Genomic DNA, 25681 nt, shown 5'->3' with positions numbered 1-25681 from the left:
AAGTTTACTTAATGTAAATCAGTAAACTACTGGGATAAGTAAAGCAGGCTGCAAAGTGCAATATGATGTGCTTCTCTTTCCATATAATTTAACAAGTAGCTCAATAGATAAAAATAGATGTACTGGCTTTGCCAATACAATTTGTTTTTCAATCAATATATCATAATCTATGTAATGAGTGAGCATAAAGCAGATTGCATTTTATACTCCTGAAACAATTTAGGTTGTTTATCCTCATAGAGAGAACCTGCATTAAAATTCCACCATCTCCCATGATGGAGATTGTTAATGTACGTTAAACTGAACTGCGGAGTGAATTGTATAAAGTAGGTTACATTGCTGAGATACATTTCTTTAAGAATCTTTGCTACCCATGCTCCCAAAATGTATATTTTTAATGAAAAACACAGCTTGAGTCTCCCCTCCCTCAAACCAGATTTACAATAGTGCAGGGGTAGGCAACCTATGGCACGCGTGCCAAAGGCGGCACACGAGCTGATTTTCAGTGGCACTCACACTGCCCGGGTCCTGCCCACCAGTCCGGGGGGCTCTGCATTTTAATTTAATTTTAAATGAAGCTTCTTAAACATTTTAAAAACCTTATTTACTTTACATACAACAATAGTTTAGTTATATATTATAGACTTATAGAAAGAGACCTTCTAAAAATGTTAAAATGTATTACTGGCACGCAAAACTTTAAATCAGAGTGAATAAATGAAGACTTGGCACACCACTTCTGAAAGGCTGCCGATCCTTGCAATAGTGCAATCCCATTGCCTTCATTAGAATTACTCCTTATTTACAGGTGTGTGAGTGAGATCAAAATCAGGCCAACGTGTTTGGCATTAAGAAAAGACACCCAGGTTCTGAATGTGCTCTGTGATCAGGATATTGTTTAAGTCAAGAGGCCTGCATGAGCAGAACATGCCAATGAAGCATCAAATTCTGCCCTCATTATATCTGTGCTACCCCATTAAAATTGCAGGGTTGCACAGGTGTAACTGCAGGGAGAATTTGGCTTCAAGGCATTAAAAGACACTGTCAAGACAGATTTTACGCTGGCTAGGGCTGATCAAAAAATTTCCTTCAAAACTGGTTTTCAAAGGAAAATTGGGTTCTCAACTAAATTAAAATATTCACAAATTCTGTAGGCTTTCCACAGCAATTTTTGAATTTTTTGTTTGTTTTTGTTTTGTTTTTGTTAAAAAAACAAGTGCCCCCAATTGAAAATTTTGGAGTTTTGACTAAAACAGCTGAAAACTGCCCACAAATATTTGTTACAGGGTGGCTGGACCCTGTAAGTGAAGCAGGTCCAATGCCCCTGTACCAGACCAGGTGCTCCCATTTGGCCAATTCAGAAGTCAGGGCAGCACCTGGGGAAGGGAAGGGGCTATAAAAGGTCAGGGAGTGACACAAAGAGTGAGTGAGTCAGTCCTGGTAAAATATTTAAGAGGTGGTTGGGTTTTGGGAGAGCTGTGACACCCCCACCCTCTACCTACCTACCTACTTACCCACCCACCCCTCTCTCTCTCTCCCCCCCTTGTGGGGAGAAGGAAGAGTTGGTTTTGTATGTTTTGGACCTGGCTGAAGGCAGGAAAGTGGAAAAAGAAGTTTGCAAGCTGGTGTCCCCAAGCTAGAGAGGAATGAAGTCATGAGGAGAGATGGAGGGAGTTTTCTGCTGGCTCTCTAAACCAGAGAGCTGGGAAGAGCTGAAGGTAATGGAGTAGTGGAAAAGCTTACCTGTTGATATCTCCAGGCCTGGTCAGGTAGATCCAGAGGAACTGTAAGAGGGTGAGGAATGCTCTGAGCAGAGAGGCTGTGAGGGTTCCTGCTGGAAAGTGAGGGGTTGTACTCCAGTTGGAAAGGCTGGGTTGCCTGTCCTGGTACCAAGACAAGAGATGGCTGTGCTAGAGGGCTGGGATATGGTAAAGGACATGAGTGCTGTGTTTTGCATGTACTGTAAGGACTGTGCTCGGGGGAATCTGGATTACGGTGTTGGGATTTAGTGTTTATGTACATGGAGCTTCTATAATAAATGAACCCCAGAAGGGTTATAGTTGGGAAGATGCTTTGGACTATTTCTGAGGACTCAGAAGGAAACTGAGCTTGGGTACTTGCAGCAGGCCAGGACACTGTATGATAGTCTCCTGGGTGGGGCTGCCCTTCTTACAACTTGCTTTCCTTTTTAACAAAAACAATTGTTTTGTTTTTTAATTAGAATTGCTAGCAGAAAAAAAACACACCTTTGCACAATTTGGCCCAATGGTGAACAAGGGTTTTCAGGAACAGGCCCCCAGCTAAAGAGCCACAAAACTGTATTAAATTTAGAAGACTTCTTAGTTTTCTTTGACAAGGAGCTAGTTCATTTTTCAGCTTTAGGAAGAACATTCTCAGCAGAAAGATAGAAAATGGAGGGGGAGGGGAGTGTTGAACAGGCTTTGCAAAAAGATGGCTTGATCCAAACTCTCCCCAGGGTTTTCATCTAAATCCAAACTTTGTATCTCAGGCTCTAATATTCCTGCCCTATTTTATTGCTAGCAGCTGATGTATCTTGTGCACATCAACTTTTGGTGTTTATGCCTTGGTAACTAGTTGTGTGGTAACTTGTAACCTTTCATACCCCTCTCCAAAGGGGAAGTATCAACACATGGTAGATACGTCTCAGAAAGAAATTAGATTATGCTAATGAACTTTATTTTATACAATCCTTATCTCCCATGGAAATCCTAAGTATTTCCCAATGAAAGAGTATTAAAAGCAGAGAGAAACCCAGCTAAAAGCACAAAAACATCAGAGTGGTGTGGAAAAAGCCTGAGAAAATATGTTTGAGCAACTATTGAGATAAATCAAACCTTAGATTCATATAACGCTACCACTGCAGCATGCCCACCTTTCAAAAGTCTGGTACTGCCAACCCCAAGTGTTCAAAACCAGTAAAGTTCTCCTCCCCCCAAATCATTCTATTTTAAATAATTTACAGTTTGGGTTCTTATTTGCCTTGTGGTTTCTGTGCCTCTAGTGTTCATGTTTTCTCCATGACTGTGAGGGCTAAGAACTTTTTTTTTTTTAACAAAACCTGAGTTTCTCAGGTATTTCCATCAGAAGCTGGGAGCTCTAAGCAAAGACCACACACTGTGAAACCCACAATAAAATCATGAGTTGGCACACTGCAATCACATTTGGTCTATGACTTGTCTACATGTACAGCAATGCAGCGACGCTGCTGCAGCATGTTGGGTGAAGAAGCTCTAAGCTGACGGGAGAGAGCTCTCCTGTCAACAAAGCGCTATTCACATCAGTGCTTCTGTCGGTGTAACTTATGTTGCTCGGGGGGTGGTTTATTCATGTCCCTGAGCAACATAAATTCTGCCGATGAAAGCTGTAGTGTAGACATAGCCCAAGAGTAAGCTGGTTGATAGGGTGTTAGAAGCTTGACGATGTATGTAGCATTCAGGCTCCTAGGGATAACGCTAAAACTAAGTATCTGTTACTCTATTCTGCACTGGGGGGCAGGAGGTAGAGGTGCCTTAAACGCACCTTTTACACTCCCTGATCTCTAGAGCCTGCCAGACCACTACTGTAAGTTATAGCAGGCTTAGGACTGCTGCTGTACCCTACATTCTGTATTCCCTGGTCTTCCATGAAGTGTGAAAAGCAGAGTGCTCCAGCCATGCCCCCCCCCCCCCCTTCATTTCCAAACCTCCCACCTCCTGCCTGGCCCTAGCTCACACCCCTGTGCTCAGGATTTAAATTCTCAGAGATTATTTCCTGGAGCCCCTCCTCCCTCTCCATTTGAGGCTCTGGGCTTCAGCTGTGAGGCAGGGGGGTCTCAGGATTTTAGCCCTGCAGGGGGCTGGGGTGTCTGGGGTGTTCAGCCCTGTAAAAGGCACTGGGGCTCCTGCGGGTTTGAAAATATTTACCAGAGTGGCTCTGGCTGAATTTAATCCCTGCCTGTGCTGAGGATCAGGAGTGGAGCTGGTTTTACCAGCCCTCTGCAGGCCAGAGGCTCCCAGAACTAGAGTTATTTCCCTGGGGGCTGTTTCTGCTTTTATGGTCTCTCTGTACTACCAGAGCAATGTAACATAGCCAGGAGGAGGCAATGGAGAATTGATCCCCCAAACTTTACATTTGATCCAGCTGTCTAAAGTAGGGTTACCATATTTCAACAATCAAAAAAGAGGATGGGAGGAGCCCCGCCCCTGTCCTAGCCCCGCCCCGTCCTAGCCCCGCCCCTGCCCCTTCCACTCCCTCCCACTTCCTGCCCCCTCAGAACCCCCAACCCTCCCCCCCACTCCTTGTCCCCTGACTGCCCCCCAGGACTCCACCCCCTCCCTAAGACTCCCTGCCTCTTGTCCCCTGACTGCCCGCTCCTGAGACCTTCCCCACATCCTAACTGGCCCCCTAGAACCCTACCCCCTACCTGTCCCCTGACTGCCCCAACCCTTAGCCACACCCCCACCCCCTGACAACCCCCCCCAGAACTCCTGACCCATCTAAACCCCTCTGCTCCCTGTCCCCTGACTGCCCCCTCCTGGGACCCCTGCTCCTAACTGCCCTCCAGAACCCCACCCCCTACCTAAGCCTCCCTGTTCCTTATCCCCTAACTGCCCCTTCCTAAGACCCCCCCCAACTGCCCCCCAGGACCCTACCTCCTACCTGTACCCTGACTGCCCAAAACCTTATCCACCCCCCCAGAAACCCCCCCCCGAACTCCCGACCCCCCCTCCGCTCCTTGTCCCCTGACTGCCCCCTCCTGGGACCCCTGCTCCTAACTGCCCTCCAGAACCCCACCCCCTACCTAAGCCTCCCTGTTTCTTGTCCCCTAACTGCCCCCTCCTGAGACCCCCCCCACCTGTACCCTGACTGCCCAAAACCTTACACCCCCAACCCCCAGACAGCCCCCCCCAGAACTCCCAAACACCCCCCCGCTCCTTGTCCCCTAACTGCCCCCTCCTGAGACCCCCCCACCTGTACCCTGACTGCCCAAAACCTTACACCCCCCAACCCCCAGACAGCCCCCCCCCGAACTCCCTGACCCATCCAACCCTCCCCCCTGCTCCCTGTCTCTTGATTACCCCCTCCCCCAGAACCTCCCTGCCGCTTCTCTGGCCCCCGGCTCCCTTACTGTGCTGCAGAGCAGCACGCTCGACAGCGGGGGAGGGCAGCAGGGTCGGAGCTCCAGACGAACAGCCCGGCGATCTGTGAATGCAGGGAGGGGGAGGGAGGGAGAGGAGGGGAGTGGTGTCAAGTTTCAGGAGAGAGGCGGGGGGAAGTGCAGGAAGGGCTCTGGCTCTGGCTGTCGGAGCCCCGGCTGGTCTGTAAGCCGCACGCACGCTCTGCATGGGGGGGAGGAGGGGAAGTCCGGACATTGACAAATTCCCCCCGGACGCTATTTTTAACCCGAAAAAGCCGGACATGTCTGGGGGAATCCGGACGAATGGTAACCCTATCTAAAGACAACCTGTGCAAAGAGGGAAGTAGAGAGCAGAGGGGACTTGTTCTTCCAACCTCAGTAAGAACTGAGCATTGCACAATTGAGTCAGGAGTGGGCAGGAGGACTGGCTGAACCAGTGCAGCTACACTGCTCATGGCTTCCTGACTAGAAACCATTATGGACAGTGCTGGTTTAGCTGGACATGACCTAAAGAAAACCTGACCCAAGTGTTGCAAGCAGTGCTCGTAAAACATTCCAGACAGTGGCTGTGTGAGACGCAAGGCATATATAGATATTGTGTTCTCAAGATGTTCCAGGCACAGTTTCTTCAAATGATTTAGTGTGGACAGGACATATTATTTATAATCATGTATATTATGTGCCAAGAAAAATTGGGTCCCCATTGGGCTAGGCACTGTACAAACAGAAATAGATGCTTACAATCTAAATAGGCAAGACAGATACAGGCTGGGGAAAGAGGTGGGAGACACAAGCAGAGTGAATAATGTGATGGCAGCCAGCAGCATGTTAGTTGTAGGACTTTTTTGGAAGAAGAGTGGGGAGAGGCTTAGTTAGGAGGCGATCAGCTAAATGGAAAGAAAAGGTAAGGGAGAGTGGGGCAAGGAAGAAAAGGGTAAGAGGTGGTGGAGTGAATCTGAGGAGAAGATACTGGGGATTGGTATTCAGTACCATTCAGTACAGGGCAGAGTAAGTCCCATCAGAACTGTAGAAAGTTCTCTGAATGTCCAAAGGTCCTTGCTTTGGCTGCTTCTGCTCCTACCAGAGTTGAGACTGAAGGCCCAATCCTGCAAAATGATCTGCATAGCACCCAGTTGAAGCCGTGGTCTCCCCGCTTAGATCATTTTGCAGATCTTCTGAGCATAATCTGAGTTGAGACTTTAACCTAAAATCCTGAGGCAAAACTGACAAGTGCTAAGCAGGACTACTTGATATGACTTTGTATGATGGGCCTAAGAGACAGATGGCAGGCTCCTCTATATACCCCTCTCGTATTTATATTTAGGTCAGAAATTTGTTGCAGTTAAACAGCATGGTGTGAATTGCAGTGCAAATGCATTTGCTTTGCATGGGATTTATTTGTACAGGGCCATATTTTCAGATGTGCCCTAAACCCAATTACCATTGTAACACTTTGACCTGAGCTGGTTTGAAAATGTGGGTGCCGAGCAATAGATGACATCTGAAGAATAACTCTCACTCAATCTCAGTATGTCTGAATGAATCTATGGATATGTCTACACTGGAATAAAAGACCAGTGGCATGGCCATGGCTGGCCCAGGTTAGCTGACTCGTGCTCTGTCTCCAGAGATAAAAATTGCTGTGTAGATCAGGGATAGGCAACCTTTTCATGTGGCCCATCAGGGAAATCCGCTGGCAGGCCGGGACGATTTGTTTATCTGCAGCATCCGCAGGTGCAGCCGATCGCAGCTCCCATTGGCCGTGGTTCACTGTTCCAGGCCAATGGGGGCTATGGGAAACGGCAGCCAGCACATCCCTTGGCGCTCAGCCCACGCCACTTCCTGCCAATGAGAGCTGCGATTGGGTGAACCTGCGGACGCTGCAGGTAAACAACCCGTCCCGGCCCGCCACCGGATTTCCCTGATGGGCCGCATGCCAAAGGTTGCCAATCCCTGGTGTAGACACTAGGGCTGGAACCTGGGCTCTGGGACCTTCCTCCTTGCAGGGTCCCAAATCCTGGGCTGCAGCCTAAGCCCGTGTCTGCACAGCAGTTTTACAGCTCTGTGAACCCAAGTTAGCTGACCCAGACCAGCCATGGGTGTTCAGTTGCTGGCTAGATGTACCCTATGTGGCTTACTGAGTAGTTTTTTTCTGTCAATTCAATACACAGTAAGTACTGCTTCTCTTTAAAAAACAAGAGGGATGTTTATCAGGATAAAAGTCCTTACATTCCGGCAGGTCTGGCATGAGAGGAATTTGAGGTGGAGCAGTGCAGAGTTCAAAGTCCCTGGGATTATAACAAAAAACTCAGGGTCTGCATTTGAAAGATCCTGCCTGGGTCTATCCGGGGTAATATGCCTTTTTTGTTGAGAAGGAGTTCCCAACAGCAGTTCTTTAAAATCCTTGGGGCATGATTAATCCAAACACTGTCTGAAATGCCTTTAGCAACTGTCTTGTATTCACTGTCAAGGCTTTTTACAGACAGCCTATCCCCAACCTACCTGTTAGCTCACATTCACTATTGAGCTGTTGACACTCGCCTCCGAGTGGCCTATGATGCCAGCTTTCATCACCCAATTATTAAATTTTCAAACAAGCACCTTCCTGCTTTCTCCTGTGCTGCCCCTCACAGCTGAGAGGCACTCCCTGGGATGCCTCCAATGGTTAGGCTGTTGGTGTGCTGAGACCACTGGCTATCATGCTGACCAATAATGTCTCATTGTTTCCTTGTATTCTCCAGGCTGTCTATATCCATCTGTGATCTCTGATTTTATATTTAGATTATAGGCTATTTGGGGCAGGGAGCATCTTTGCTGTTCTGTGTTTGTGCAGTGCTTAGCACAATGGCATCCTGGTCCACGACTGACGCTCCTAGGCACTACTGGAATACAAATGAATAATGTAATCTTGTCCAGTGGGCAGTAACATAGGCCATAGCCTGAGAGGTACTGAGCACGTGCTGAGCCCCTGAAGCTCCCACTGAAATCAGCAGGTTGGATTCTGGGGTCTTCACTCAGTCCTTGCTCATGCAAAACTCTCAAGTAAAAGCTGAATAAGGATTTGGCCCAGTAGGAACTGTGAATGACCAGCACTCTGAATTTGGCTCTCTGAAATTGCTAAACCTGGCTTATGACCCAATCCTACAGACATCTACAAGTGTGAATAACTTACTCATGCAAGCACTCCCATTAACTTGGGAGCACTGTGTCTCGCAAAAAACATTCAGCATCTTACAGGAGAATGACTACAACCTTCACACTGCATACGTGGCTGTAAACCTGTTGCATTACAAGCTATAAGGTTGGAGTTTGATGTCTCACAATGTATTATTTCCCTGCTAAATGTCTGTGAATCATTGACCTTGGCAGAATCCTTCCTGTCAGCATTAACACACCTGTTTAATCTGTGTACTGTAATTAGACTTTATTAGCAAGCGTGCCATGCAAATTAAAAGCTGATGCTTGTTACCTTAATTTAGGGGAGGAAGACTCCCAACTTCGGAATCCTGAAGAACTGTGGGCACTGTTAAGTCTGGCAAGCCTAAAAATAAGGGACTTTGTTTTAAATTCACAGGAACAGGACGTGAACCGGCCTTCCGCACTGCTCACCTGATTGTTTTCTGTGAGGAGTCCAGCTACCAAAATATACAAGTGTCCTGCCCTTTGCTGCCTCCCGCGTTTGCTGTTCCATGTTTTGGCATCCATGCAACTGGCATTTGAACTATACTGTAGCCCTCAGGGGAAGAAGTGACAGATTATTTTTAGGATCAGCAGCTTTTTAAAAGAGAAATTGCTATTTCTTTTGTTAGAAGAGGTTAAATTGTGAAACTGTCAATTTTGATTGTGTGGCTTTAAATAATTGAGTATTCTATATAACAAGATCTGATCCCGCAAATCCATACTAGTGTGAGTAGTTACATTAGTCCAGTGGGATCATTTGCAAGACTAAGGACTACTCTTGGGAGTAAGAGTCCAGTCCTGCCCCACTAAAGGCAGTGTAAAAAATTCACAGTGACGTAAACTGTACAGGACTTGGGGAGAGAAAGCACAGGTTTATAGCTGCTTGATATTTGAGTTACCACCAAAGTCAAACCTCAATACAGGGTTTTATTTGGACTACAGACAAAGAGTATCTTCTGCTCAGCCCAAAATGGGAACTCCATCTGCTTTTAATGAAGGTGTAAGTATGCTCCAAAACTTAAGGGGCAGCAAATGGAGGAATCGTGCGGAAAGCCTTAAATGTAATATAAAGATGTTTCAAATGGAATCTTCTGTTTCATCTACTAGCATGCCCGGCTGTAGGCACCACCACTCCAAGCATGTGCTTGGGGCAGCACTTTCCAAGGGACGGCACTCCGGCCCCCTTTTTTTTTTTTTCCTTGGGGCAGCAAAAAGCCAGGAGCCGGCCCTGGTTGGAGCTCTGCCGCTGGAGAGCCAGAGCATCATCCCCTGGAGCCGAGCCTGGGCTGTGGCGGCGAGAGGGGATCCCGGAGTGTGTGAGGAGCCAGGGAGGGAGGGAAGCGGGGCCCGGGATGCAGAGAGGAAGGAGGTGTCCTGCTGCTGCCACTGCTGCTGCTCTGAGTCTCCCCAGGACGGCGCAGCGTTTCCCCGCCCGAGTGGGCTGTGCAGGGCGCTGCCGGGCTGGGCAGGGGGTGCGGATCCCGGCTTGTGCGCTGATGGGGTGAGTGGCTGGGCAGCCCGAGCTGCCAGGGAGCTGTCCCCTCCTGCCCCCGGACCCAGCCCGCTGCACACTCGCCTCAGCCCTGCATTGCTTGCCCCGGGCCCCCACAGCGCCAGGGGCGGGGAGAGGCAGAGTCCAGCTCCGAGCGGAGCAGCGGGGGATACTGCCTCGCTGGGAGTTCCCTATGGCTCGGACACCTGGGGATCAGTGACCGTCCTCTCGGCTCTGCCTGCACGGGGCTGGGGAAGCAGCTGTCAGCACCTGCCCCTTTCAGCTCTTGCACCCCCCATCCCGCTCACAGCCTCTTCACTTGTACCTCCCCCCCCTTGCTCCTTCGCCAAACCCCTTCCCCTTGTACTCTCCCTTCACCTGTACCTCTCCCCTTGTACCCTCCCCCAGCCCTTTCCTCCCACATCTCCCCCTTCCCCTGCACCTCTTCTCCCGCAACCCTCCTGATACCCCCTCTCCTCCTCCACCCTCCTCCGCAAGTACATCACACCCCGCTTCTCTGCCAGTGTAGAGCCCCCAAGCACCCCCACAGCCGCTCCTCTGCCTGAACCCTCTTTACTAGATCCCCATCCATTTCCGGGTACAAGGGTTAGTCCCTATGCCTTCCATGTGCATTTGGAGCACTAAAGATGGGGTTGCGGGGGACGGGGGGGCACGAGATTTATACTAAAGTGAAATGAAAATAGAAGAAACGGTTTGATCCCCAATGCAAGTGTAAACGGGGATTGCTGTGGTGAACGAGGAGGTCACGTTTGGGGGGGGAGCCCAGGACTGGGGCGGTAGGGGGTGTGGGGGGGGGGGGGAGCCCAGGGCTGGGGTGGGGGGCAGCCAAAATTTTTTTTGCTTGGAGCGGCAAAAAACCTAGAGCCGGCCCTGGACGTATGCATGTGCCTCTAGTCTTCTCAGTAAAGACAGTAAGTGTTCAGAGAGGCTGATGTTCTGACAGCTTTGTTCTGCTCAAACTGCAAATACTTCAACAAAAATACTAGGAAGCCCCATCAGTGGTTGAGTCAGGTCAGGGGGTGAGGAAAGGCATGTCTGGGAGTCTCAACAGTCCAACCACAGAGCTTGGGTTATTGTTGGGGAAGTCCGTATTTCTGTAAAAACAATTTCAGAGAAAGAGCACTCTGGAGCTTCCAATAATGATAACTCCAGGAGCATGAACTCTGAAAACTGGAAGAACAGGACTACCATTAAAGGAAATTACCAGAGAGGAGAAAAAAAAGACCTTCATTAGCAGAGCTTTCCATTCAGTAGTTTAGTCAATTATATCTTTACCGAAAGGATTGTTACATCATTTAAAAGTTTAAACTTCAGTTGTTGGGTCTGTTGACCTTATCTTCCAATTGCTTATTACCAGGCATAGTGCTTACTACCATGAAAAATAATAACTAGCTCTTACATACAACTTTTCATCCAGAGATCTCAAAGCACTTTTACAAAACAGGTAAGTATTGTTATCCCCACTTTACAGATAAGGCAATTGAAGCACAGAAAAGTGAAGTGACTTGCCCTAGTTTATCCAGCAAACCAGTAGCAAAGCAATGAATAGAGCCTAGGTCTCCTCAGTCCCAACCCAGTGCTCTGTCCATTAGTCCACCTGAATAGTCCTATTGAATTGACAGGTTTCAGAGTAGCAGCCGTGTTAGTCTGTATCCGCAAAAAGAACAGGAGTACTTGTGGCACCTTAGAGACTAACAAATTTATTAGAGCATAAGCTTTCGTGGACTACAGCCCACTTCTTCGGATGCATATAGAGTGGAATAAATATTGAGGAGATATATATACACACATACAGAGAGCATAAACAGGTGGGAGTTGTCTTACCAACTCTGAGAGGCCAATTAAGTAAAAGAAAAAAAACTTTTGAAGTGATAATCAAGATAGTCCAGTACAGACAGTTTGATAAGAAGTGTGAGAATACTTACAAGGGGAGATAGATTCAATGTTTGTAATGGCTCAGCCATTCCCAGTCCTTATTCAATCCTGAGTTGATTGTGTCTAGTTTGCATATCAATTCCAGCTCAGCAGTCTCTCGTTGGAGTCTGTTTTTGAAGTTTTTCTGTTGTAAGATAGCCACCCGCAGGTCTGACATTGAATGACCAGACAGGTTAAAGTGTTCTCCCACTGGTTTTTGAGTATTATGATTCCTGATGTCAGATTTGTGTCCATTAATTCTTTTGCGTAGAGACTGTCCGGTTTGGCCAATGTACATGGCAGAGGGGCATTGCTGGGCACATGATGGCATATATCACATTGGTAGATGTGCAGGTGAACGAGCCCCTGATGGTATGGCTGATGTGATTAGGTCCTATGATGATGTCACTTGAATAGATATGTGGACAGAGTTGGCATCGGGCTTTGTTACAAGGATAGGTTCCTGGGTCAGTGGTTTTGTTCAGTGATGTGTGGTTGCTGGTGAGTATTTGCTTTAGGTTGGGGGGTTGTCTGTAAGCGAGGACAGGTCTGTCTCCCAAGATCTGTGAGAGTAAAGGATCATCTTTCAGGATAGGTTGTAGATCTCTGATGATGCGCTGGATGCTAGATTGCTTCCGTCAACGTGCAAAGGCTGAAATTGTGGAAAAGCAACATCACTTGCCCCATAACCTCAGCCATGCTGAACACAACGCCATCTACAGCCTCAGAAACAACCCTGACATCATAATCAAAAAGGCTGACAAAGGAGGTGCTGTCGTCATCATGAATAAATTGGAATATGACCAAGAGGCTGCTAGACAGCTCTCTAACGCCACATTCTACGGGCCATTATCCTCTGATCCCACTGAGGATTACCTAAAGAAACTACACCATCTGCTAAAAAAACTCCCTGACAAAGCACAGGAACAAATCTGTACAGACACATGCCTAGAACCCCGACCAGGGGTATTCTATTTGCTACCCAAGATCCATAAACCTGGAAATTCTGGATGCCCCATCATCTCAGGCATTGGCACCCTAACATCAGGCTTGTCTGGTTATGTGGACTCTCTCCTCAGACCCTACGCTACCAGCACTCCCAGCTATCTTCGAGACACCACTGACTTCTAAGGAAACTACAATCCATCAGTGATCTTCCAGAAAACACCATCCTGGCCACTATGGACGTAGAAGCCCTCTACACCAATATTCCACACAAAGATGGACTACAAGCTATCAGGAACAGTATCCCCGATAATGTCACAGCTAACCTGGTGGCTGAACTTTGTGACTTTGTCCTCACCCACAACTATTTCACATTTGGGGACAATATATACCTTCAAGTCAGCGGCACTGCTATGGGTACCCGCATGGCCCCACAGTATGCCAACATTTTTATGGCTGACTTAGAACAACGCTTCCTTAGCTCTCGTCCCCTAATGCCCCTAATCTACTTGCGCTACATTGATGACATCTTCATCATCTGGACCCATGGAAAAGAAGCCCTTGAGGAATTTCACCATGATTTCAATAATTTCCATCCCACCATCAACCTCAGCCTAGATCAAGCCACACAAGCGGTCCATTTCCTGGACACTACTGTGCTAATAAGTGATGGTCACATAAATACCACCCTATACCGGAAACCTGCTGACCACTACACTTACCTACATGCCTCCAGCTTCCATCCAGGACACACCACACGATCCATTGTCTACAGCCAAGCTCTAAGATATAACCGCATTTGCTCCAATCCCTCAGATAGAGACAAGCACCTACAAGATCTCTATCAAGCATTTTTAAAACTACAATACCCACCTGCTGAAGTGAAAAAACAGATTGACAGAGCCAGACGAGTACCCAGAAGTCACCTCCTACAAGACAGGCCCAACAAAGAAAATAACAGAATACCACTAGCTGTCACCTTCAGCCCCCAACTAAAACCTCTCCAGCGCATCATCAGAGATCTACAACCTATCCTGAAAGATGATCCTTTACTCTCACAGATCTTGGGAGACAGACCTGTCCTCGCTTACAGACAACCCCCCAATCTAAAGCAAATACTCACCAGCAACCACACATCACTGAACAAAACCACTGACCCAGGAACCTATCCTTGTAACAAAGCCCGATGCCAACTCTGTCCACATATCTATTCAAGTGACATCATCATAGGACCTAATCACATCAGCCATACCATCAGGGGCTCGTTCACCTGCACATCTACCAATGTGATATATGCCATCATGTGCCAGCAATGCCCCTCTGCCATGTACATTGGCCAAACCGGACAGTCTCTACGCAAAAGAATTAATGGACACAAATCTGACATCAGGAATCATAATACTCAAAAACCAGTGGGAGAACACTTTAACCTGTCTGGTCATTCAATGTCAGACCTGTGGGTGGCTATCTTACAACAGAAAAACTTCAAAAACAGACTCCAACGAGAGACTGCTGAGCTGGAATTGATATGCAAACTAGACACAATCAACTCAGGATTGAATAAGGACTGGGAATGGCTGAGCCATTACAAACATTGAATCTATCTCCCCTTGTAAGTATTCTCACACTTCTTATCAAACTGTCTGTACTGGACTATCTTGATTATCACTTCAAAAGTTTTTTTTCTCTTACTTAATTGGCCTCTCAGAGTTGGTAAGATAACTCCCACCTGTTTATGCTCTCTGTATGTGTGTATATATATCTCCTCAATATTTATTCCACTCTATATGCATCCGAAGAAGTGGGCTGTTGTCCATGAAAGCTTATGCTCTAATAAATTTGTTAGTCTCTAAGGTGCCACAAGTACTCCTGTTCTTTCTATTGAATTGAGTACAGTATACAGGTGTTACTTAGCCAAGTGTTTGCAGAATTAGGCCCTAAGTTTGTAGAGAACCATGTAAATGTATGGTGCTATATAATTGTGTTTATAACAGTAAAGATTAAACATGATTATTAATAGGAAAAAAAGTAAATTCAGTCCTGTGAACTCACACAGGAAAATGATAAAAGACAAAAACACCACAAAACCACAAAACAATCACTCTATATCTGACCTATCAGTCCTCATCCTCAAAGGAAACCTGCATAACACTTTAAATAAACAAGCCTGGGAGCTTAAATTCATAACTTTGCCAGACACTAAAAATCATGGTCTTAATAAAGACACTGGATTTATGGCTTATTACAGCAAATTGTAACCCACAACCCCTCCTTTTGTCCTATGACTACAGGGTGTTAACAGGCCACTTCATCTTGAATGATCCCTTAGAATATGCGCTAACTGCTTATGCTAAACTATCTGTTCGATCTTTTATTTACTGTGACACTCTTAGGCCTTGGCTATTACACTGGCAATTCACAGTGCTGCACTTGCTGCGCTCAGGGGTGTGAAAAAACACCCCTCTGAGCACAGCGAGTGCAGCGCTGTAAAGCGCCAGTGTAATCAGCGCCTGCAGCACTGCACGCTCGCTCGCAGCGCTGCAAGCTATTCTCCTCGGAGAGGTGGAGTACTTGCAGTGCTACGAGAAAGCTCTCGCAGCGCTAGCGGCACGACTACACCGAGGCAGCGCTGTGAATCCACGAGTGTAGCCAAGGCCAGAGTGCCTTTCCCAGACCTGATAAAGAGCTCTGAATAGCTCGAAAACTTCTCTTCCATCAACAGAAGTTGGTCCAATAAAAGAGATTGTCACTCTCTTTGTATCTTTAAATCCAGAAGGATGACATTTTTCCTAGTGACATAGCGACAGTATTGAACTACCAAGAAGGGTAACATTTGAATCTGTGGCTATGATTCAATTCAATAAAGGGCAGCAGTACCAGTGGACCCATGGATTAGGATCCACCACCCACGCCTCTACTCCTTATGTAGCCTGAGCCCCAAATCATAGAGTTGTAGGACTGCAAGGGACCTCGAGAGCTCTTCTAGTCCAGTCCCCTGCACTCAAGGCAGGATGAAGTATTGTCTAAAGTCTGAAATTCCACATCTTCCCTAGGCAGTTTATGCCAGTGCTTAACTACCCTGACAGGAAGTTTTCCCTAATGACCAATCTAAACCTCCCTTGCTGCAATTTAAGCCCATTGCTTCTTGTCCTATCCTCAAAGGTTAAAAAGAACAATTTTCTCCCTCCTCCTTGTAACAACTTTTTATGTACTTGAAAACTGTTGTCATGTGCCCCCTCAGTCTTCTCTTCTCCAGACTAAACAAATCCATTTTTTTCAATCTTTCCTAATAGGCAGGGCCGTCCTTACCCATACGCAAAATACGCAGCTGCGTAGGGCACCAGGAAACTTGGGCCACCAAATTTCCTGGTGCCCTGTGCAGCTGCATGCTGCTCCAGCCCCTGCCCCACCTCTTCCCCATGGCCCCCTGTCCTGCTCCACCCTGCCTCTTCCCGCCCCTGCTCCACCGCAGTCCCACCCCTGAGGACTGCAGCAGGGCCAGGCCTGCACTCACTGGTGGCAGGAAGTACAGAGACCCGGCCCCAGCTGCACCCCGGGTGAGTGCTGGGGGATGGTTCCCCCCTGCCCCCCAAGTGGGGGGGGGGCTGCGTAGGGTCCCAGAATAGCTAGGGACGGCACTGCTCATAAGTCATGTTTTCTAGACCTTTAATCATTTTTGTTGCTCTTCTCCGGACGTTCTCCAGTTTGTCCATATCTTTCCTGAAATGTAGTGACCAGAACTGGAAACAATACTCCAGTTGAGGCCTAATCAGAGCGGAGTAGAACAGAAGAATTACTTTGTATGTCTTGCTTACAAGACTCCTGCTAATACATCCCAGAATGATGTTTGCTTTTCTTGCAACAGTGTTACACTGTTGACTCATAGTTAGTTTGTGATCCACTATCATCCCCAGATTCCTTTCCACAGTACTCCTTCCTTGGCAGTCATTTCCCATTTTCTGTGTGTACAACTGATTGTACCGTCCTAAGTGGAGTACTTTGCATTTATCCTTATTGAATTTCATCCTATTTACTTCAGACCATTTTTCCAGTGTGTCCAGATCATTTTGAATTTTCATCCTGTCCTCCAAAGCACTTGCAACCCCTCCCAGCATGGCATTGTCCGCAAACTTTATAAATGTACTTTCTAGGCCATTATCTAAAGCATTGATAGATATTGAACAGATCCAGATCCAGAACTGATCCCTGTGGGACCCCACTTGATACGCCCTTCCAGCTTGACTGTGAACCACTGATAACTACTCTCTGAGAATGATTTTCCAACCAGTTTTGCACTCACCTTATATTAGCTCCATCTAGGCTGTATTTCCCTAGTTTCTTTATGACAAGGTCATGCGAGACAGTATCAAAAGCCTGGCTCAAGTCAAGAGATACCACATCTATTGCTTCCCCCTTATCCACAAGGCTTGTTACCTTGTCAAAGAAAACTATTAGGTTGGTTTGACACGATTTGTTCTTGATAAATCCATGCTGACTGTTACTTATCACCTTATTATCTTCCAGATGTTTGCAAATTGATTGCTTTATTATTTGCTCCATTATCTTTCTGGGTACAGAAGTTAAGCTGACTGATCTGTAATTCCCCAGGTTGTCCTTATTCCCCTTTTTATAGCTTGGCATTATATTTGCCCTTTTCCAGTCCTCTGGAATCTCACCTGTCTTCCATGACTTTTCAAAGATAATCGCTAATGGCTCAGATATCTCCTCAGTCAGCTCCTTGAGTATTATAGGATGTATTTAATCAGCCCCTGGTGACTTGAAGACATCTAACTTAGATAAGTAGTTTTGAATTTATTCTTTCCCTATTTTAGCTTCTGATCCTACCTCATTTTCATTGCCATTCATTATGTTAATGTCCAATTGCTACTACATTTTTTTGGTGAAAACTGAAACAAAAAATGCATTTAGTACTTCTGCCATTTCCTCATTTTCTGTTTTTCCCCCCTCATTGAATAATGGTCCTACCCTGTCCTTGGTCTTCCTCTTGCTTCTAATGTATTTGTAGAATGTTATCTTGTTATTCTTTATCTCTCTAGCTAATTTAATCTCGTTTTGTGTCTAGGCCTTTCTAATTTTGTCCTTACATACTTGTGTTACTTGTTTATATTCATCCTTTGTAATTTGACCTAGTTTCCACTTTTTGTAGGACTCTTTTTTGAGTTTCAGATCATTGAAAATCTCCTGGTTAAGCCAGGGTGGTCTCTTGGCATACTTCCTATCTTTCCTATGTGGTGGTATAGTTTGCTCTTGTGTCGTTAATAATATCTCTGAAAAACTGCCAACTCTCTTGAACTGTTTTTTCCTTAGACTTGCTTCCCATGGGATCTTACCTACCAATTCCCTGAGTTTGCTTAAGTCTGCCTTCTTGAAATCCATTATCTTTATTGTGCTGCTTTCCTTCCTACCATTCCTCAGAATCATAAACTCTATCATTTCATGATCATTTTCACCCAAGCTGGCTTCCACTTCAAATTCTCAACCAATTTCTCCCTATTTGTCAAAATGAAATCTAGAACAGAGCCTCTCCCCTAGAAGTTTTCTCCAACTTCTGAAATAAAAAAATTAGCTTCAATACATTCCAAGAACTTGTTGAATAATCTGTGCTCTGCTGTGTTATTTTCCCAATAGATGTCTGGGTAGTTGAAGTTCTCCATAACCACCAAGTTCTGTGCTTTGGATGATTTTGTTAGTTGATTATAAGAAGCCTCATCCACCTCTTCTTCCTGATTAGGTGGTCTATAGTAGACCCCTACTATGACATCACCATTGGTTTTTACCCCTTTTATCCTTACCCAGAGATTTTCAACAAGTCTGTCTACATAAGAACAGCCATAGTGGGTCAGACCAAAGGTCCATCTAGCCCAGTATCCTGTCTTCTGACAGTGATCAATGCCAGGTACCCCAGAAGGAATGAACAGAACAGGTAATCACTAAGTGATCCATCCCCTGTCGCCCATTCCCAGCTTCTGGCAAACAGAAGCTAGGGACACCATCCCTGTCCATCCTGGCTAATAGCCATTGATGGACCTATCCCATTTTCATCTCAACCTGAGTCCAAGTGTATACATTTTTGATATATAAGGCAACACTTCCTCTCTTTTCCCTGCCTGTCCTTCCTGAGCAAGTTGTACCCTTCTATACCAATCTTCCAGTCGTGTATTATCTCACCAAGCCAACTATGTCATAACTGTGTTTATTAACTAGCATTTCTGTTTCTTCCTGCTTATGCCCCATACTTCTCGCATTAGTATACAGATATCTAAGATACTGACTTGATTTTCCCCCTATGTTCTCTCTTGGGTCTCCCTAGATTCCAACCTTTCTCCCAGGTCTCCATGTTTTTGACTTACCTGTGGGCTTTTGTCTCCTGCCCTATTGAACCTAGTTTAAAGCCCTCCTCACTGGGTTATCCAGTCAGTATCCAGATATGCTCTTCCCCTTCCTCGATAGGTGGACCCAATCTCTGCTTAGCAGTCCTTCTTCCCAAAACAACCTTCTGTCACCAAGAAACCCAAAGCCCTCCTAGTGACACCATCTTCACAGCCGGGCATTCACCTCCAGGATGCATCTGTCTCTGCCTGAGCCCCTACCCTTAACCGGAAGGATCAAAGAGAACATCACCTGCGCCCCCAGAGGCCTGTAGTCACTTCTGATCTGCTCAGGGTCATACCTCACAGTATCATTAGTGCCCACATAGATTAGTAACATGGGGTAGTAGTGAGAGGGCCAGATGATCCTCGACAATCCCTCTGTCAGGTCTTGCATATAGGCCATGGCCGGCAGCATACCTCCTGGGATGCCATGTCAGGCCTCCGTCCCTCTCAGAAGAGAGTCACCAACCACCTCTACCCTACATTTCCTCCTGGGAGTGGTGGCTGCGATCCTCCCAGCCTTGGGGGTACATGGCTTCTCCTCCTCCACCTCGGGGATTGGGGGGCGATTTGCATTGTTCATTGCCAGGGTAGCTTAACGGTTCTTCATCACTATGAAGAATCATCTAAATCACACACACCCTGTCCACAATGCTATCACACGTGCAGCCTCCCAGAGCACATTCCCCACCCCCATATATAGTTTCTTCACAGCTAGTCCTACATCAGCCCACGTAACATAACCACAGTGTTTCTGCTGCCATTCAAGCCCTATGCACCAATAGAGAGAGCTGGGCAAGGAGGATTTGGACCTATGGGAAGCTTGGTCTCCCCAAAATAACACATTTTTTACACATTAAGTAAACTTCTACTAAGGTGCATTTTATTGGGCCTGATCCTGCAGTTCTTATTCCGAGAAACTAACATGGAAATTCACTGAGAGTTTGCCAGAGTAGGCATGTGCAGGATTGTGGCCTGAAATTATAATCAGTGTAGATTGATATAGATTCCTTTGGTATTCAAGTATTTTCCAATTGAAGCCTTGTCCATGGCTTTATGAAAATTTAAATTAAACTAGCCAGCCTGGTGACTCAACCTAATCCAGGGCAGGACTGGGATAGGAGAAAACAGAATCAAGGAAGTTGCTCACATCTGAATGACTCAATTTCTATAGAGAGGGAGCTGTAGGCTTGATGCAGTCTCACCCCCTACTGGCTCACTAAGGGAATGGCACTGATAATAATTCTTAAGAGAAACATTAATCATGGAAATGAATGAGAGTGACAACAGAAAAAAGGTACAGCTGAGACAAGTTTTTTAAAAATTGTCCTTTATGTTAGGTACTTCTAAGGCACTGATCACCATGGTATCTGTGAAACTGAGTGCACTTCTCCATCTTCAAGAATTTGCCAGGGCACTTTAGGTCACTTAGATGTGTAATTACCTTATTTGTGAGTGCAAACAGGGGCTTAGAAGCTGTAGTATCACTAAATGCACCAACAAATAACTGTGTACTCAAACAGAGGCTCAGTTAGAATTGTGCTGAAAATCTGGCCCTAAATCTTTCTGTAATAGAAACACTTTCACTTCCTACCAGCTTGGTAACATGTGGAAAAGACGTCACCAAGTTGAATGGAAATGCAAACATATATAATATTTTCAGAGAGAGTTAATTTGTATTAGACTCTGATACTTCAAAATGAAACACAAAACCTAGTACATTCCCGCTGGAGAGCTGTATTAAACAGATCCCCAAATGGGCAGAATTGGGACACAGTGAGGCCCAAAATCCCAGCTACTATACACCTTGCAAAAATGCAGTATTGCAAAATATCACAGCTCCCTGTAGAAGAACAAAATCTTTCAGTCTATACATGTCTGGCCCATCTAGTGGGCTCTGAGAGGATATGTTAAGCACTGAGTACCTCGCACCTTCATCAATCATGGTGAACACTTTAGAAAAGAGGTGGGCAAACTACGGCCCGCAGGCCACATCCGGCCCGCGGGACCGTCCTGCCCGGCCTCTGAGCTCCTGTCTGTGGAGGCTAGCCCCCGGCCCCTCCCCTGCAGTCCCGTCCCCCCACAGCAACGCCACTGCGCGGGCAGCACGGCTGGCTCTGGCGGGGCTGCGAGCTTCTGCCACTCTGAGCGGCACAGTAAGGGGATGGGGGAGGAGGTTGGATAAGGGGCAGGGTGTCGCAGGGGGCGGTTGGATGGAGCGGAGGTTCTGGGGGGACAGTCAGGGGAACGGGGGGGTTGGATAGGTGTGGGAGTCCCAGGGGGCCTGTCAGGAGGCGGAGATGTGGATAGAGATTGGGGCAGTTAGGGGACAGGGAGTAGGGGGGGTTGAATAGGGAGTGGGGTCCCCGGGGGGCGGTTAGGGGCAGGGGTCCCAGGAAGGGGTGGTCAGGGGACAAGGAGCAGGCGGGGTCAGATGGATCGGGAGTTCTGAGGGGGCAGGAAGTGGGAGGGGGCGGATAGGGGGCAGGGGCCAGGCTGTTTTGGGAGGCACAGACTGCCCTACCCGGCCCTCCATACAGTTTTGCAACTCCGATGTGGCCCTCAGGCCAAAAAGTTTGCCCACCCCTGCTTTAGAAGGTGTATGGCTCACTGACCTGAACATTAGGAGTAAAGTAACCCCAGTCTCATGTTCAGATACTGGCAATGCTAATTTGAGCCGTTAACCTTTCACGATGGATACATACCATTTAAACTCCAAGGGACACCCTCGTGTTCAAGTACATAGTCTGATCAAATGGTCGCAGCTGGGATTGGGGTGCACAGTTCTTCACCCTGGTTGCAGAGCACTTCTACAACTGTGATAGCAATCACAGGATGCAGTAGCCTACACTATTACTACTACACCCCCCTCAGGAGGGGATTTGGGATAAAACCTACTTAACAGGTGTGCAGAGAGACTAAATGGATGGATGCTTGCCAAGTGCATGGAGATCAGATGAAAGGCTCTGTATACATAGAGCATATTAAAATAATAACTCACCCATTGTGAGTGTGATAGTGCAGTCCCTTCCTTGTACAGCACGGTGGTGTCAGCAATGTGCATAAAGCCGACTCCTAGTGGGGACTTGAGCCATTGAGCTTGCAGCCTAATAGCAATAGCATTTCCGGCTGCACTCTACTGAAACTGTTGATAATTGCAGCCTAGCAGGTACAGAATCTGTCACTTGTTTCTTCCCTTCAGGTCTTAGACAATGTCACTCTAACTCGCTCTGCTTGGAGTTGTGATGGATGTGAAACTAAGCCAGAGAGACAGTAACTCTCTTGGCTTTCATAAAGAATCGGGCTGATTCTCCACTACCTAGCACCAGGTGCAATTACTTATATCTGTGCAAGTGGGTATTATATGCTGCTTAATCAGAACTGTAGCATTTTATGTCCACATTGTACTCCGTTGGTCCAGGTGTGAATGACTTGGCAACGTGCAATGCAGTGGGTGAATCAGGCCCTCTCTAACTCTAAGATTTCATTGTAACTATAATCTGACACTTTCAATACAGATCTCCCTTCATCAATACAGTTCTGAGCCTTGGGTTTCCCATGGCAAACTCTCAATAGTTTAAATACTTCTTGTCCATTAGATCACTGGCTGTTTTTGCTTAAAGGCCTGCAAGCTTCCCACATAGCTGGTGAATTGGATCTTACTGTCTTTAAAAATAAAATGTCTGGTTCTCCTCATAGACTTTAGCCACAAGTTTTGGTGAGACTTTCATTGATTACAATATGTGCTGGATCAGGCCCCAGGGAAGCAGTCCATGTTCTCCCAAGCCCTGGGACTGCAGCTGTGAATGGCCCTGGCACGGGGGGTGCTGCTGCTGGAGGAGGAGAGCTCCTTACACATTCCACTACCTACCTCATGTACTCCTTTATAAAATGCTCTAAGATCTATGGAGGGAAAGGACTATATAAGAACTGGATATTATTATAAAGGTCAGTCAAAATCAGCCTCTCAATATATATTTAGGCCAACTCCTGTTGACGTGGAAATTTTGCCTGAGCTGAGGCCTCAGGATTTGTTCTGTGCTTGCTGACACTGCCACAGAAGGTGTGATTGTAGTGCAGGTAGATAGATCCATGCTGGATTTAAATCTGGACAGCATGGATAACAACAGCAGTGCAGATGTGGTGGCCTGGGCTAGCAACCAAAGTATGTATCCAGGGTCCTATTGGGCTTGTTACTTGGGCAGCTGTCCCAGGCTGAAATCCGTGCCGCCATATCTTTGCTGCTATTGTTACCCATGCTAGCTAGGTTAAAACTAACCTGGGTATGCTTACCCAGACTACAACTGCACCTTCACTTGCAGTGTAAACATTCCCCTCTTTGTAAGAAAGCTGTGCAGCCTTATATGAAAGCCCAAAGAGGAAACTTTTTCAGTGCCCTTTCCTCATAGTCTGTATGTGTGATCCAGGGCTGTGAAATCAGACCCACCTTTTCAAATGCACATCAGTCTCTAAATGCCTACACTGCCTTTGTGCTTTTAATAAAGGCATTTCTTGTTTTCATAATATTTTGCCCTGGGAGAGGGGGAGCCCACTGAAGTAATAGATCATCTTGTTTCAGAAGGCTGTCCTGGTGCAGCGATGCACATCTAGGCTATCATACAACCCATTAAAATAGAATACATCTTTAAAACAAGAACAGACATTTCTCAATGCTCTGAACAATGAAGTTTTAAATCCTGCACAAATAATCACTTCTGAGCAGACAGGGGGTCAGAATTTCATGACACTACAGCACTGTAGCTAAACGTATGTCTACTCTGCAGCTGGGGGTATGATTTGCAGCTTGTGTAGATGTACATGTGCTAGCTTTAATCTAACAAGCTCACTTAAAATAGCAGTGAGGCAACAGTGATGGGAGCTTTAGTGCAGGCTGCACAAGCCCACCTAACCTCCCCGCATATTTACTCCTTGTGCACCGTGCACTGAAGCCCCTGTTGCCGTTGCATCCTCACTGCTAGGCCTTGTCTACAGTGGCAAGCTTCTGTGCAGTAAAGCAGTTTTCTGTGGTGTAACTCCCAAGGTGTACACACGCCAAGCCACTTAGTGCGCAGAAACTTCGCAGATACAATGCTCCAAAAAAACCACCCCGACAAGAGGCGTACAGCTTTCTACGCTGGGGCTACAGTGCTGCGGTTCCAGTGTAGCCACTCTGGTCAATTACAGCGCTGCGATTGGCCTCCGGGAGGTGTCCCACAATGCCTGTTCTTGCCTCTCTGGTCATTGGTTTGAACTCTACTGCCCTGCCCTCAGGTGATGAACTGTGAGCCCCACCCCTTAAATTCCTTAGGAATTTTGAAAGTCCCCTTCCTGTTTGCTCGGTGACGTGTGCAATGGTCTCAGCGCATCTTTGCAGATGACCATGCCTGCTCCACACACCAGGTGATCCCCCGCTTGGAGCAATATCGAGCTGCTGGACCTCATCAGCATTTGGGGAGAGGAGGCTGTCCAGTCCCAGCTGCGCTCCAGCCATAGGAATTATGATACCTATGGACAAATTTCACGATACATGCCAGAAAGGGGCCATGACCAGGACACACTGCAGTGCAGGGTCAAAATGAAGGAGCTGCGGAACGCCAACCGCAAGAAGCAGGAGGCAAACCACTGCTCCGGTGCTGCGCCCACGAGCTGCTGGTTCTACAAAGACTGGACATGATACTTGGTGGTGACCCCACCTCCACTGTGAAGGCCACTGTGGACACTTCGGTGGCTCGCATGCCAGTTGAGAGTGGACCGAGCCAGGAGGAGGAAATCTTGGATAAGGATTTGGAAGGGGAGGGGGACCCAGAAGCAGAGGATGACTTGGAGGTCAGAGCTGCATTCAGCCAGGAGCTCTTCTCTACCCTGGAGGAGGCTAGCCAGTCACAGCTGTTGGAGCTTGGCGAAGCGCAAACAGGAGAGGAGGCCCCTGGTAAGTGGCTTTGATTTTGGGAATCGCTCAAGTGAGTTGTTGGGGGCAGGAGGGATACAGAAAGCAGGTTTGTGTCTGTATGATGCACGTACCACCACATGCCTAGTCTGAGCGGCGGAACAGGGTGTCGATTAACTCCCTCACTTCACGGGAATCTGCTTCAGAGATCTCCACAAAACTCTCATGGAGATACTGGGTAATCCGCTGCCGCAGGTTTTTTGGCAGAGCTGCTTTGTTTCTTGCCCCATTAAGGGTAATTGCTGTCACTGGAGGTGAGGGGGGACCATTGCTGCACACAGGCAAGCCGCATAAGGGCCAGGGCGGAAGGTCTTGGAGAAGACCCTCCCTTGATTTCCTGCTCACCCTCAGCAGCGAGATAACTTCCATAATGGACACAGCCTGTGGAAAATGTGGGGACAGTAATGATTATAAGGCCCCTCCCTACAGAGCTGGCTCTCCCCAAGAGCCATGTGCCCAGTGTACAGTACTGTCCTGGAACACTGATTTCCCCTGCCCCTGTGGTTACTCACCATTTTGGAGGTTTGCTGGCTCATGTGTGCTTGCCTGGGGTCAGCCAGTTAGTGACAGGTATGTGAATAGTGGCTGTGTTTTAAATCACTGAATGAGTGGTCTGTGTGTTGCAAACAATACTGCTTCTGTAAAATGTTGCA

General features: G+C 47.1%; 2 protein-coding genes across 6 annotated transcripts in view; both read left to right on the top strand.

The window, feature by feature from the left end:
- Positions 1 to 11368, top strand: part of LOC101951137 (transcription initiation factor TFIID subunit 4-like) — a 109791-nt gene extending 98423 nt beyond the window's left edge. For all 5 annotated transcript variants that reach the window (XM_065557309.1, XM_065557304.1, XM_065557305.1 and 2 more), the window contains one exon: positions 8712 to 11368. In XM_065557309.1, coding sequence (XP_065413381.1) covers positions 9288 to 10274 — 987 coding nt within the window. In that variant the 5' untranslated portion in view covers positions 8712 to 9287 and the 3' untranslated portion in view covers positions 10275 to 11368. The remainder of the gene's footprint in view (positions 1 to 8711) is intronic.
- LOC135973540 (uncharacterized) overlaps positions 1 to 14434 on the top strand; it is a 904472-nt gene extending 890038 nt beyond the window's left edge. Inside the window, exon 2 of the mRNA XM_065557301.1 lies at positions 12347 to 14434. Within this exon, the coding sequence (XP_065413373.1) occupies positions 12926 to 14287 (1362 nt within the window). The 5' untranslated portion in view covers positions 12347 to 12925 and the 3' untranslated portion in view covers positions 14288 to 14434. The remainder of the gene's footprint in view (positions 1 to 12346) is intronic.
- Positions 14435 to 25681: the final 11247 nt, after the last annotated feature.

This window comes from Chrysemys picta, chromosome 9 (assembly GCF_011386835.1).
Source record: "Chrysemys picta bellii isolate R12L10 chromosome 9, ASM1138683v2, whole genome shotgun sequence".
Classification (NCBI taxonomy): domain Eukaryota; kingdom Metazoa; phylum Chordata; order Testudines; family Emydidae; genus Chrysemys; species Chrysemys picta.
Note: the sequence above shows the minus strand (reverse complement) of the source record. Positions and strands in the feature narration are given on the sequence as shown.